This window comes from Talpa europaea (genome assembly GCF_964194135.1).
Source record: "Talpa europaea genome assembly, chromosome: 10".
NCBI classification, from domain to species: domain Eukaryota; kingdom Metazoa; phylum Chordata; class Mammalia; order Eulipotyphla; family Talpidae; genus Talpa; species Talpa europaea.
This window is the reverse complement of record NC_140077.1, coordinates 94,080,471-94,093,485: the sequence shown is the minus strand read 5'-3', so window position 1 is coordinate 94,093,485 and position 13,015 is coordinate 94,080,471. Positions and strand designations below refer to the sequence as shown.

Genomic DNA, 13,015 nt, shown 5'->3' with positions numbered 1-13,015 from the left:
TTTAAGTACCAGGGATCCAGCAGTGAACAAAACAACCTCCACTCTCACATGGCTTATGTTCTAGTGGGGATACAAGGCCAAAAAAAAAAAAAAAAAGGAATTAGATAATATGTCAAGTGATGATAAATGATATGAAGGAAAAGCAAGCAGAAAAGGCAAATAAGGAGTGTCAGGGATGGGACTTACTCATTTATTTAGGGGCTCAGGGAATGTATCAGAGACCCTGAAGGAAGTGAGGAAGCAAGACACAAAGAAATCTTGGGAAAGTAGGTTCTAAGCAGGGGGGGAAATAATGCAAAAGCTGGAGCCTGCATGCGCTATACAAAAGCAGCACAGGGAATCTGTGAGGCCTGCAGATTGAGCAGATTTGGCTTTTGCTATGAATGAAATGGGAAGTAGCATGATCTCAACACATTTCACTGTGTTCTCTCTGGCTGCGGCATTAAAAACAGATTGGGGGGAGTTGGAGGGAGGGTTTGGGGTGGGAGGGGTGTGAAGCAGGCAGATAATTTAAGAGACGCTTATAAAAACCCAAGAAAGGCTGCCAGTGCCGGAAGTGGTAAGAAGCCATAACATTCTGGATACATTTTTTTTTCTCATAGTGAATTTTAAAAAATAAAGCATTAGGTAAGTTTCAGGTGTTGATAGTTGAGAATCAACATGTGTGCATAGCACATCAAGTTTACTGCTAAAAGTCTATTCTTTACCATAACATTGTCCCTTTCCATCAACTCACCCACCCCTCTTGCCCCTTCCCTTCTAGTAACCACTGATTGGTCTTATTGTCAAAACGCTTATTTAGTTCATCTGTTTGTTTCTCTATATGATGCTTGCCGTTTTCTGTCTGGTTTATTTCACTAAGTGTGATTCTCTCTAGGTTTATTCATATTGTTGTAAATATGCAAATTTTATCTTTTTATGGCAGAGTAGTATTCCATTGTGTGTATATATATATTATATATATATATATATATACACCACATCTTTTTATCTGTCAATCAAAGAGCACTTAGGTTACTTAAAGTTGAATATTTTTTAAATTATTATTTTGAAAAATCACTATAGTTTATCACAGCTAAAAAAAATTATTTCATGTTATCAAATAGCTAGTCAATATACAAATATCCCTGGCAGCCTTTTTTTGTTGTTGTTCAAAATGTCAAAAATAAACAAAGCTGGGTATTAAGGTAGTGAAGATAGATTTTATTTAGTAACAACTGATAGGGCCAGAGCTGGACCTATACAACTCTATTCTGATTTGTGGAGGGGCAGTATATTTTAAAGGGAGGATGAGGCAGGCGGGAGACCAAGTGAAAAATTTCAGAATTAATCTCTGTAAATGTGTCTGCTAGTCAGAAATGATGGACGTCTCTCACAGAGACTGGGAGACAGAGGGCCTCTTTCCTGAGGATTTAAGTTCCAAAGAATGGCTTTAGGTGCTTGAGACTCTGGAATTACAGGAAATACATATATTGATACATCTAAAAGGCGCAGAAGAAGAAGTCACAATAATCAGCCCTGTTTTAGTGTGCAACGTCAAGAGCCTATGTGAGGTGTTAGGTAGAATAAACAGCAGGAATTTAAAAGGAACTTAAGTCCAGGGCCTTAAACTGCTAGAAGCCTTCTCAAAGTGAAGACTTAGTGCAGGGACCAAATGGAGTGTTCCTGCTAAGAGATGTTTGCAATTCTCAGAATGAGTATCCAAATAAGGACCATGCAATGCAATTAATCTTAAATCGAGTGTCTTTGAGGACACCGGAAAAGATGTTACACAGATACTGTCTAGGGAGGCAGGAGAGTTGATAGACAAAGAAAATATAGATGAGCGGTCTTTGACACCACTAAGCTTGATTGTGGGCCAAGTTTAAGCTCTCAGGGCAGATGAAGTCTAAGCAGAGAGTTAAGATTTACCTAAACTTGGGGTTCTGATGAATATGACAGAAGAAAGGGGCCAGGGCACTGAGAGTGTACACAGGGAGTGGTAATAATGTAAGCATGGGATACCCAAGGCAGCAGATGAGGGTTTGCTTATGTAAGTGCTACCCACTTGGAGCTGTTCTGACACAGCCCAGCAGTTGTTCAGTTATTCTTAAAGTAAGTTGAATAGTTGTGACAGGGTCTGCTGGCGCTTTCTCAACATCTTGTTTGCGTCTATGATAATATACCTTGACTTTTAGGAAGGCACATGCTCATTCAAAGTACAGACCACATTGCTCAGGCTCCTTCTAGACTTCAAGGGGACATCACTACTTTCTGGACAGTCACAGTATGTAATCAAAAATGTCACAGGGCAGCTCCCAGGAATCTTCCTTAGGAGATATGCTTGCTGCCCTCTGTCACTTGGCAGGCATTAGAGCATGGGGGATAGGAACCTTTTATCTGGCTGCCTGTACCCAGGAGCATTTTACTAAAGCTCTTGGCTTCAACTTAGGATGTGAGGGTGAGCACCACATACTAGAAAGCATGGACGATAAGCTGAGCATTTACTGCCTTAGGGCTTTGTGGAGCAGAGCTGCCAGACTGGCTCAGAATGTGAATCTTTAGACTTTTACCAAAAAAGACTTAAATTGTTAAAGCTGCTGTTATTGGATTGCTGTTTCTCCAGCTGAGTCTAATGTTAACCGACATTTTAGGGGAAATTTTTCATAAAAGAAACATCTACTTTAAGTATTTTTATACATACAAGTGAACATTCGTCCACTGGTCTTTTCTTGGCATATGGGTCCACGATTAGCATTCCACGGAAGCTACATGCACCCGTCATGCACTTCACTCAACCAGTTCTGGTTCCTTCAAAAGTGAAAAGCGAAGTCAAAGCTTTACCGAACTTGTGAAACAATCTGGGTACAGAATTACCCTGACGACGGCAACCGTTCCCATCTCTATATTGACCTTGTCTAAACTTAATTCAACAGTACTTTTAGTGACTCACCTTTCATGTATTTACCTCAGTTTCCATAGAGATAAGAACTTTCTTTTAGGAGCACTTATTCCATCAGTTGATATTAAATTTCATCACATTTACTTTATTTTCAAACTTTCTTTAGTCCTCATGTTTTATTAGTTTATGCAATGTTAAATTGAATTATATAATTATACTAGTGAACACAACTGGCAGAAACAAACTGGAAAAACACAAGTGGCTATTGGAAAGCATATAACTCCACTATGGAACAGTCTGTTCTTAGCACATGTCTGCTGCTGCCATTTGACAGGGCGAAGAAAGAGAACACAGAGGGTCAGGTAAGTACAGGTCAGGTTTCCTATTCAGCATCTTTTTCCATTTGTATAGTTTAAAGACAGAATCTTGAAGCTACATAAACTTTGCAAAAGCACAAGTAGCTCTTTTGCGGCTGATGGCATGTGAAGAGGGCAGGCCTTCTGGGGAGCAGTGTCCATCAGGACCTATATAAATAGGATTTGACTCAGAAAAGCCATTTTAAATAGAGAATCCTAAGGAAATAACTGAGGATATTGGCAAAAATATAAGATTATTTATTATAGGCTTCCCTGGCGGAAGGGATTAAGAGTAACCTATAAAGCTATCTGCAGCCGCTGCAGCATGAGTTTGATCCCCTACCAGGGAGCTACCCACATGGCATGGCTGACCTCTCCTGACTCACCTGCCTCTCCCCTCAGCAGTATATTTCAGTCAATCTGCCTGTTCTGTTCCCCACTGTCTCTGGTGAATCCTGTCACCCTCCACCCACCCACCTCTGGTCTGTACCCCAGTTCTTGTGTGCATAAATTAATCTTTTAAAAAAAGATTATTTATTATACCATTTTTAAAAGTGGAAAACTGGAAAAAACAAAATGCACAGAAATAGGTGACTGTTAGGATGTTAGTCTTAGGTATTGAGTGTGTTTTTATACAGAATTTACTGTTTCCAGGGAATGAAGCACAGAGAACTTTGGACCAGCAGGACACGGTCACAGGAAGCTTCCCAAATTTTGAACCCTTAAACCAACTGTAGTGCATCTGGTCGGCTGGCACTCATCACCCACCACTTTGTGAAGGCCCAGTCTGGATGATCTGGGCTAGAAAGTGAAATACAGCATTTCCCAAAGTCTCTGTGCTAGGGTTCTGGATGTGTTTCACCAACTGAGCTTTGAAAGGTGGAAGTAAAGGTCATCTTCCCGTTTTCTGCTGCCAAAGCTGTGGAGTCAACTTGATTCTTCTCTCTCTCACACCTCATGTCTATCAGCAGGTCAAAGCCCTCTGCCTTTGAAATAAGTATCTAAACTCGAACCACTTCTCGACACCCTCCCACTTAATCCCATCCTGGTCCAAGCCACTACCCTGTTGGCTGGGTTACTGTGCAACATACAAATTAGCACTTCTGTCCTTGCTTCAACTCAGCAGCTACGGGGAGTCTTTTATTAAAACCCAACAACTGGGCCTCTGTGGTGGCACAAAGGGTTATGTACCCCACTATGAAGCAATCCGAAGCCTCTGCAGCACGAGTTCAATCCCCGGCCGGCCAGCAAGCAACCCACATGGCACAGCAGACCTCTCCTAACTTGGCCTGCTGCTCCCCTCAGCAGTGTATTTCAGTCTGCCTGTTCTGTTCCCCCTTCTGTCTCTGGTGAATCCTCTCAAACCCCCACACCTCTGGCCTGTATCCCAGCTCGTGTATGCATAATAAATCTTAAAAAAAAAAAAAAAAGAGACTGCATTTCCTGACTGACTAGGTTCTTCAATGTAAATGGATCAAATAGAGGAAAGTCCAGCTTCTTCCTCAGCTTTTGGGGAGTTGGACCAGTGACTGTTTCAATGAGAAGGAGCAAAAGAAATAATTCAAAGAGCTGAGTCAGAAGGTGGCCATGCACGGGGGTTACTAGGGTTGGCATTGTAGTCTCTATTTTCTCAGAAGATACCCCTGAGACCCAAGCCATCCCAGTCCCTACCTCTACCAGTCAAACTCTGGCAGTGGAACCATAGTCCAAGAGGAGCTGCAAACGCCATTGTCTTGCTAGCTACAGCCATCTTAACATGGGAAATGCCCTGACTATGACAGCATCCAGCACCAGGGTTGGGCGGCAGCACAGGAGGACTAGGCAAGGACGCCACTGATTTCAATGTCCCCTGCACCTAAGAAATAAGCCTGTTATCCCTTAAAGAGCCATGTGCTGACTGATCTCTTCATTCAGACCATGTAGGTAGCTTGAGAAGATTAAAGGACACTCTTTAATTCTGTCCACTAGGTCGTAAGTATCTGAAGAACGAATGTGTACCAACATGGAAGAATAAACTATATTTTAAAATGAGATAAAGCATACGACAAAGCAACACACTAACAGCATTATATATAATAAAATTCTGAAATCTGAAAGAATGTGCATTGAAATGTTAACACTGGTTTATTTGAAATAAATGGTGACTGAACACTTGAAAAATTCCACCTAGATATACTTTATGACTTTACTACATTTTTTGAACAATGTGGCAAACATTATGGATGTCTGCCATTCCTGCATCTTCCCTAATAAAAACCTGTCTTACAGGCAATAGGATGCCCAGTGGCAGAGGACAAAATGTTCCAACCGTCCTTTCCTCTTTGCCAGCACCTGGTTCAAGGATGGGGATGTGGCCCATCTCTACTGAACAGCCTCAGGGGCAGATCTCCTGGGACCTCTGCAGGTTATCCCCCCCTGACAAGAGCAGAATGAAGAGTTCCTTTACTGATGTCTGCTTTACATCTTGCTTTGGTTTTGGACATTGTCATTTGAAGAAATGATGGCAAAAGCTGTAGCAGTCACTTTACAACACAGAGGATGGCAGAGTAAATAGATCCAAGAAAATCTTGATGATATTTTGGCTGCCACCCAACTCTGGAGTCATTTACCTCCAGAGTTCTTGTTCTAAGAGATACTTAAACATCCTTATTGCTTAAGTCACTATCATCGAAGTGTTCTGTTACTTGTGCTGATCAGTCTTCTACAAGCACTCTCCTGTCTGGTGCTGATAAAAAGCTGATATCAAATCTAGTTTAAAAGCAACCCTATTAAAAAGTTAGTATTATCTCATTTTTATAGAAAATGAGCTTAGGGAACTAACCTCCCCCAAAGTTCACTATAGATTTGTATTCAAACCTAATGCTGACTCTAAAGCCCACATTCTGTCACTTAATCATAGAGCTAAAAATGAACAAGCTTACAGTTTTTAGAGTCTTAACAAAATGCACACACACAGATGCAGGTAGTAATACATTTACATCAATTTGCACTCATATATGATTTTGGCTTTGGGCTTTTCACTCCCAGTATTGCATTTATTTGGTGGTAGAAATGTGTACCTCAAAGGTTTGGCAAAAAGGCAGACTTGCCTCATCCTTTTCTTATACTTTCACTGATGACATAAAACTTGTGTCTCAGGCACAGAGCTAGATCACGGGGACTCTGATGCAGGGTCACAAAGTTCAATTCCCAAGAAACTTGAAATAGTAAATGGAATACGAAAGTGGTACATGATCTCCTCAAATTTTCTTAGATGAGTATGACCTAAAGACGGCAAAATAGCAAACACCGAAGGAGGCAGGGCCTTTGAGTTAGCCCAAAAAAAGCAGGAGGGTATTTTTGAATGAGACAGAAGAGAAAGAGGGGATTACCATGGAGACCCACTAGCAGGATACTAGTTAAAAGGAGAAGCAAGCACTGAAGTCCACATAACAAAAAGCACTAGGGCTGGTCATCAAAGCTCAGTCTTAGACTAAATAGGACTCCACAGCACAAGTCTCCAAGGAATCCTTTCTGCTCCATCCTCCACAAGAAAGGAGAAGAGAACACTATCCAACAGAGTTCACAGGAACTGTCAGCTACAGAAGGGGCAATGTGGTGATTAAACACCTAATCCCCCTCACAGCTGCTGGCTGGGCAGCTCTAGCCACGATGAAGAGAAAACACACTCAACAAACAGGAAGATGAGACTAAGAGAAGGTGTACCCATCCAAAGTCTCTGGGGCCCCCTGCTAGTTGGGAGGAGGCAGTTCTCACAGAGCCTAGAGGGTTTATCCCTACTCCAGGTTTGCTGAACTCCCAGAAAAGGGAGCTGTGACATAGGTGTCAAAGGACAGACACTGTGGCTGGCAGCTTCCCTAACTGTTAAGACACCCCCCGATGGCACCAGGAGCAAACTCAGCCCAATGGACATGCACTGAAGAGAAGGTGCTACTCCAGGGACTACACATTGGAAGGATCCAGAGTGTGAACATCTGGTGAAAGGAATGCCACATGGCTATAAAAGGAAAGGCCAGTGTGGCCAGCTAGGATGGGGCAGCCCCAGGATCTAGGACAGGAGACAGAGAGGTGGGCCTCTCAAATCCAAAGCTTTTTAAGTGGGAGGTCATCTGTCGCTTGTCAAAGAGGGTGTTCATTATTCAACAAATTATTACTTTCTACCTCACAAGGGTTGTTTCTCAGCAGAACTTGACCTAATGTGATGCAAACTCTCAACGAGTGGTCAGAGATTTGAGAAATATTCAAGTGGAAGTTCGAAGAGTACCATGTACTTACTGCAAGAGGTAAGAATGGAGGGAGTAAGCCCTGGGACCGCCGTATCACACAGAGGCATTTGTTGGGGGCCAGGAGTCATCTCTGACTTCTTCACTTCTGACAAAACCTCCTACAAGCGCCTTACACCGTGAACAGGACACACTCGGCTAGGAGTGCTCAGGAGAGAAAGGGCACACAAGAGCCTAAGCCTGTACCTTCATGGCACCAGGCCTGGGAGAGACGGTAGATGAAGCTCTAGTCACTTCATCCCAGAGATTCCCAGAAACCCTATTTTGTTTGAAAATAGACTCAGGCAAAGGGAAGGGAAACTAACATTTATTGAGTGCCTACTGTTTATGTCTGGCCTTGTGCAAGGAGTTGTCATCTGTAATATTCCACTTAATCCTCACACAACCCTGTGAGGTAGGTATTATCCTCATTTTTATCAGATGAGGACTCTGAGGCTCAGAAAGGTTAGGTAGTCTGTCCAAGGTCACACAACTGTAACTGAGAGCTGGGACAGAAGACTTGAGTTTCAGACTCAAAACTTCCCTGCTCCCTCCCTGACATATCTCAGGAGGAAGGAGGAAGTAAAAGCAGCAGTTTTATACTTCCTACCCTGAGAACCAGGAGGTGACCAGGAGGATCGTGCACTGTCCACAAACTCCCTCACCTCCCCCCCAACCTGGGAAGGGTGCAATCAACTGACAAGACATAAATATAAAAATAAATAGAGGGGCAAGTCCCCCAGCATCAAGAAGGTGCAGCATCCACGCTGTGGGAAGGTCACTGTGCCACTCACAGATGCGGTGGGAGAGCGCCCCGTGTGCTGCAGGGGAAGTTCAACAACGTCTGCCAAAGGTGGGAGTGGGTGGGCTAAACAGGCCCGCTCAGGGCTGCGTAGAATCGAGAACCAGATGTCCGAGCAAGTAGCAGCTGTGGGCGACAGTCACCACCATCCTCCCTCTGCTCATTTTACCGATGTTTGTGATCCAACAGGGATTCAAAATCAGGGGAACATACGAGTTTGTGCTTCACATGTCCCAGGACTGTCATCTCACCTGTCCTACTGTCTCCAAGACCCACAGACACCAGCTCCTGCCAAACGACAGAGAACGCAGTGAGAAGCAAAACCCCACCCCACAACTCAATCCGATGACTTTGCTGTAACAGAAACTTCTCCTCTATTTAGCACTGACTGCTCAACACCCTGCCCCTCTTTCAAAGTCTTGATCTGACCCCCTGGGTTCTCACCTGCAGAAAAGAGCAGGTGGTTCCCATGGTTACATCCAGAGTCACCTTGCCCAGGAGAAGCTGCACCTTTCCTGACTTGCGGATGAGCAGCTTGCCAACCTGACCCTCTGTCAGGTCAGCCAGGGTACACGCATTCTCTGCCAGCCTGGCTTCCTGTGAAGAGAATCAGGAGATGCAAACTTGGTAAGGAATTGTTTCCTCCACCCTTTGTGAATGAACCCTTTCCAAAGGCAGGCACCAATAACAAAGGATGAAATGAGCTCCCCAAAGGGCCTTTTCCTACGGTTAACAAAACCCACAGCAAATAAGAAAAGTTGACAAAAGTTTCAGTAACTGCTGAAGCTGGATGACTATACATGAGAGTTTATGCTCACTTCCATATGTTCGAAGTTTTTCACTGCAAAAAGTCAACATACACATCTAATTGGGGTTGAAGTGGAAAGTCCAGAACAAGAAAGAGCAGATTAGTAGTAGTCGGTAAAAAGAACAAGAGCACACTATTCCCGAGTTTTGGCTTGGACAGCACACCCTCACTTCTCCCCACAGGTTGCAGTTCCCAGTCTGGGCCCCAGAACGTTCACAGAACTCTATCCTAAGCATACCCGATCTTTCTCCTGCTTTATAACCACCATCTGCCCATCCTCGCTCTGCACCTCTGTCTTGATAGGCTTGATGTCTTGAGTGGGAGGCTGGCCAGGGAGCGTGTCGGGCAGCTGGAGGAACAGCAACTCCTCCTCCTGGGTGAGGCTCAGCTCTCTGAGCAGCTCAGCTACAGACACATCCTTTGGGAGACCCGGGGTCCTTCTGGCTGCTCTGGGAGGAGCCTTCATCTTGGTCTCCTCCTCCTCATCTCGTGGTTCTTCTTTCACTGCCCAGAGGGGGATACAAATGGAAGGGCTATCAAGCCACCACCCTGCATGCCACATCACTGCACCCATCCCTTCACTCCCGTCTTCTCCACTGTCACTCAGCTAGGAACCTGGACACTGGTTAGAAAAAAAGGATGGAGGAAAATTGTGTGTCTTATGTACATAAGGCGATCTGAGGCTAGGTCCACCATCCATGCCAGCATTTGAACCCTCCTGAGAACGGAAATTTAGCACCTTTGTTCAGCTCATTTATTTTATAGCTAGAATGGAGAGGACCTGCTTATCAGCAGCAGTCTGGGAGGCTCGTTTCTTGGGGGCAGGGGAGCCAGAGAAAAGGAGACGAGATGGAATAGTCACAGAGTACCTTTCACAACAGGCACGTCCACCTCCATGTCCTCCTCTTTGGGGGCAGTCAACCAAGGTTTAACATCTGGCTCTTCATTCTCCTCCTTAAAAAGCCATCCCGAGTGAGCCAGCGGCAGCTGCACAGGCATGTTTCGAGTATCATTCCTCAGTCCAGGGTCATCGATGAACTGCCAAAAAGTGGGGGAGGGTGGTGTTTGCATGGCCTGGCTGGCACACATACAGCTTAGCCCTTTCCTAACGGAAGACTCATGCTCAGCTCACCAGGATTCCAGGACATCAGAGCTCTTCTTCCCCTGACCCTGGCTCCCCAGAAGCCCTTTTCCAAAACCACAAAGCTCCCCTGAGCTACCTACGTCATCCTTCTCCAGCATTCGCAGGATCTGTTTTGTTTCTTCGTCTGTCTCTCTCTTTTCTTTTTTGATGTTGATGATATGAGAGGGCCCCATGTCTGACATATCCACCGTCTTATCCCAGTTGCCTGTGGGAAATCACCCAAAACACAGGGGTGAGGAAGAAACGGGGGGCGGGGGGCACTGCCCATGCCCTGCTTTCAGGCAGCCTGAACTGAAATCCACTGATTCCTTCCTCCCGGAGCCCCCGCAGCTTTGTACCCTTTTTCTTCATCATTTCAGCTGGGCCCTGCTCAAAGATGGAGTGAGACTGAATCACTTCTGGGCGACCCCGGCCCCGTCCATGTCCCTCTCTCTGCCGGTCTCTATCCCTTTCACGCTTCTCCTTCTTGATGGTTACTTCCTCCTTGGGCCTGGAAAAGAGAATGGATTAAGGGAACCCACTCACTCTGCCTCAAAGAATCGGTCTCATTCTCCCCACCACTTCACTCCACCTGAGTAGAGTTTATGAACCAGTAACTACAACACGAGAAGAGACGTCTATCCTAAATTGAAAATATTTCTCATTTCCTTGATTAGGCAGTCTTTCAGTTTGTTTTACTTTACCTTCCTGTGTGAGAGTATTTATAAGAACTATAACCCAAAAGTTGAATTACAGAGACTGTTCAAAGATGTAGATTTTTTTTGTATAGACTGAAAGCAGGAAGGCTGTTATACAAAAGAATTTTATGGAAAATACGTCCTAAACTAGAGTCTCTCAACTCTGGCTGTAAAAGAGAATCATTCCATTTCACTACAAACAAGTTAAATCACAATTTCTAGGGTTGGACACCCACACATCAATGTTTTTAAAAAGAGCCTGCACACTGAAATCATCTAGGAATCCAGGTTGAAAATTACAAGAGAGAAGAATTAAAAACACAAATTTAAATTTCTGAACCATACACTTAGTTATTTCCCCAAACCCAAAATTCAGAGCAAGTAAGTAAGGGGGAAGTATTCAGAACACCTAGCAACTTACTCTTCCTTGATCTTCCGACTGATGATATTTGGGGTGAAGGTTTTCTGAAAGTAAAACACAGGAGTCACTGATTTTATAAGTTCCAATACCAAACTACAGAGGAAAATAAAAAACTCCCAAAGGGCATATTCTATGGATCAAGAGCACCATGGCGGACTTCTGCACATTCTACACTGCTGATAAAGATCTACTGAGATACAGGTGTGCTTGGGAAAGAGGAATGCCATGCTGTGGTGGCAGGGAGTTATACAGAGAAGGGGCACCAAAAAATTTTAGTGAGCAGCCTCAGTTTCTGCTTTTAGGACTTCTAAAAGCAAAGGGACTTAATTAACCTCACTTCTCTTCTCCAGACTGTTATAAAGACCAGTGGGTATTGTGGAGAAAGGGCTCTAGCAGCAAGGCTCAAATAGAGAAGGATCTGCCATGCTGACAAGTACAAGACACATTTAGACTGTTAAGGGGAAAGGACGCCCTGCAACAAGACTACCACTGGAGTTTCCCAAGTAAAGTTAAGTCCTTAAAAACTGGCTGCATTAAGGTGTCATTGATCCTCTTTTCCTCCCCCTTCCAGGATTATGCTTTACATCTACAGTCATGCATGGAATAAGAAAAGTCAAAGAGCCTCCAATGCAAAGCCTGAGATACATTATGTTCTAGATCAGAAATTTGCACACTGGGATGTGAATTCAGAATGCTCTAAAACTACAGACAAAAGTCTATGCCCGCCTGTGTGTCTTTCATGGATTTCTTAAAGGTGTCCAAAATACACATTTAATTAACACTACTCAAGTTGCTTTTGCACATCTTGAAATAATTGAGAGTCTGTCCTTCCGTCACCTCTGAACACCACCTCAACATCTTGCACCCAGTACCTAAACCTGAGGCATTCAGGTTCCCCAGAATGCGTAGGCCAAGTCTGGGGACAAGATTCAGGAGACCCATTAGGCCTGGCACACAGTATGCCCTACAAGAACATTAACTGAACCCCAGAGGCCTTCGAGGTAGCTTTAGAAAGATGCCGTGGTACCTTTTTGACTCCCCCGAGGGTGAGGTCCCTGGAGCGGATGGAGGGAAGGCGGCCCGGGGTGAGAGGAGGCGCCGGTCGCCGCCCGATAAGCCCCCGAGACCCAGAAAGAAGGGGTCGGGGCCCTCCCGGAGTGCTGGGCTCGCCCGCGGCGTTTCCTTCCGACATGTTGCCTGGGAGGGGAGAGGGGGGGGAAAAGCGACGAATTCACTCCAGGGGACCAACTCGCGGACCCTGGGCGGAACCCCACTCACGTGGCCTCCCGCCCCCCAGTCAGGGCGTCCCTCCCGCAGCGTCCAGCTCCTCCCCATCCCACGTGGCGAGACTCCCCGGGCTTCCCGGGCTGGAGCTCTTAGCTCGCCCTCTCCCCAGGCAACCCGCCAGGAACATGGCCGGGACGCACCCCAGCGCACCCGGGCTGCGGCTCCACACCACGCGCGCCGCGACTTCACTTCCAACGCCGCCCGCAGCCCTCCCTCGGTCTCGGCACCCGGCGGAAGTCTGCGTGGCAGGGCCCCGGCGCCGCCATCTTGCCGCGGGGCGGAAGTGAGGTCGGTGGGCGGGGCCGGGCCACAGTATTTATTCGGCGGCGCCGGGCTCCACTCCGCCTTCTCTTCCCGGTTCTTCCCGGAGTCGGGAA

At 45.6% G+C, this 13,015-nt stretch overlaps 1 protein-coding gene across 1 annotated transcript; it reads right to left on the bottom strand.

The window, feature by feature from the left end:
• Nucleotides 1–8,466: 8,466 nt before the first annotated feature.
• Nucleotides 8,467–12,670, bottom strand: POLR3D (RNA polymerase III subunit D; the record flags this gene model as incomplete). The annotated part of the gene is made up of 8 exons (XM_084246170.1): nt 12,379–12,670; nt 11,352–11,395; nt 10,592–10,743; nt 10,334–10,458; nt 9,979–10,147; nt 9,348–9,613; nt 8,746–8,898; nt 8,467–8,589 (listed from the first exon to the last, which is right to left on the bottom strand). Exons 1-8 carry the CDS (start codon nt 12,541–12,543, stop codon nt 8,467–8,469), a joined length of 1,197 nt encoding a protein of 398 aa, XP_084102296.1. The 5' UTR covers nt 12,544–12,670.
• Between the last annotated feature and the right edge of the window lie 345 nt (nt 12,671–13,015).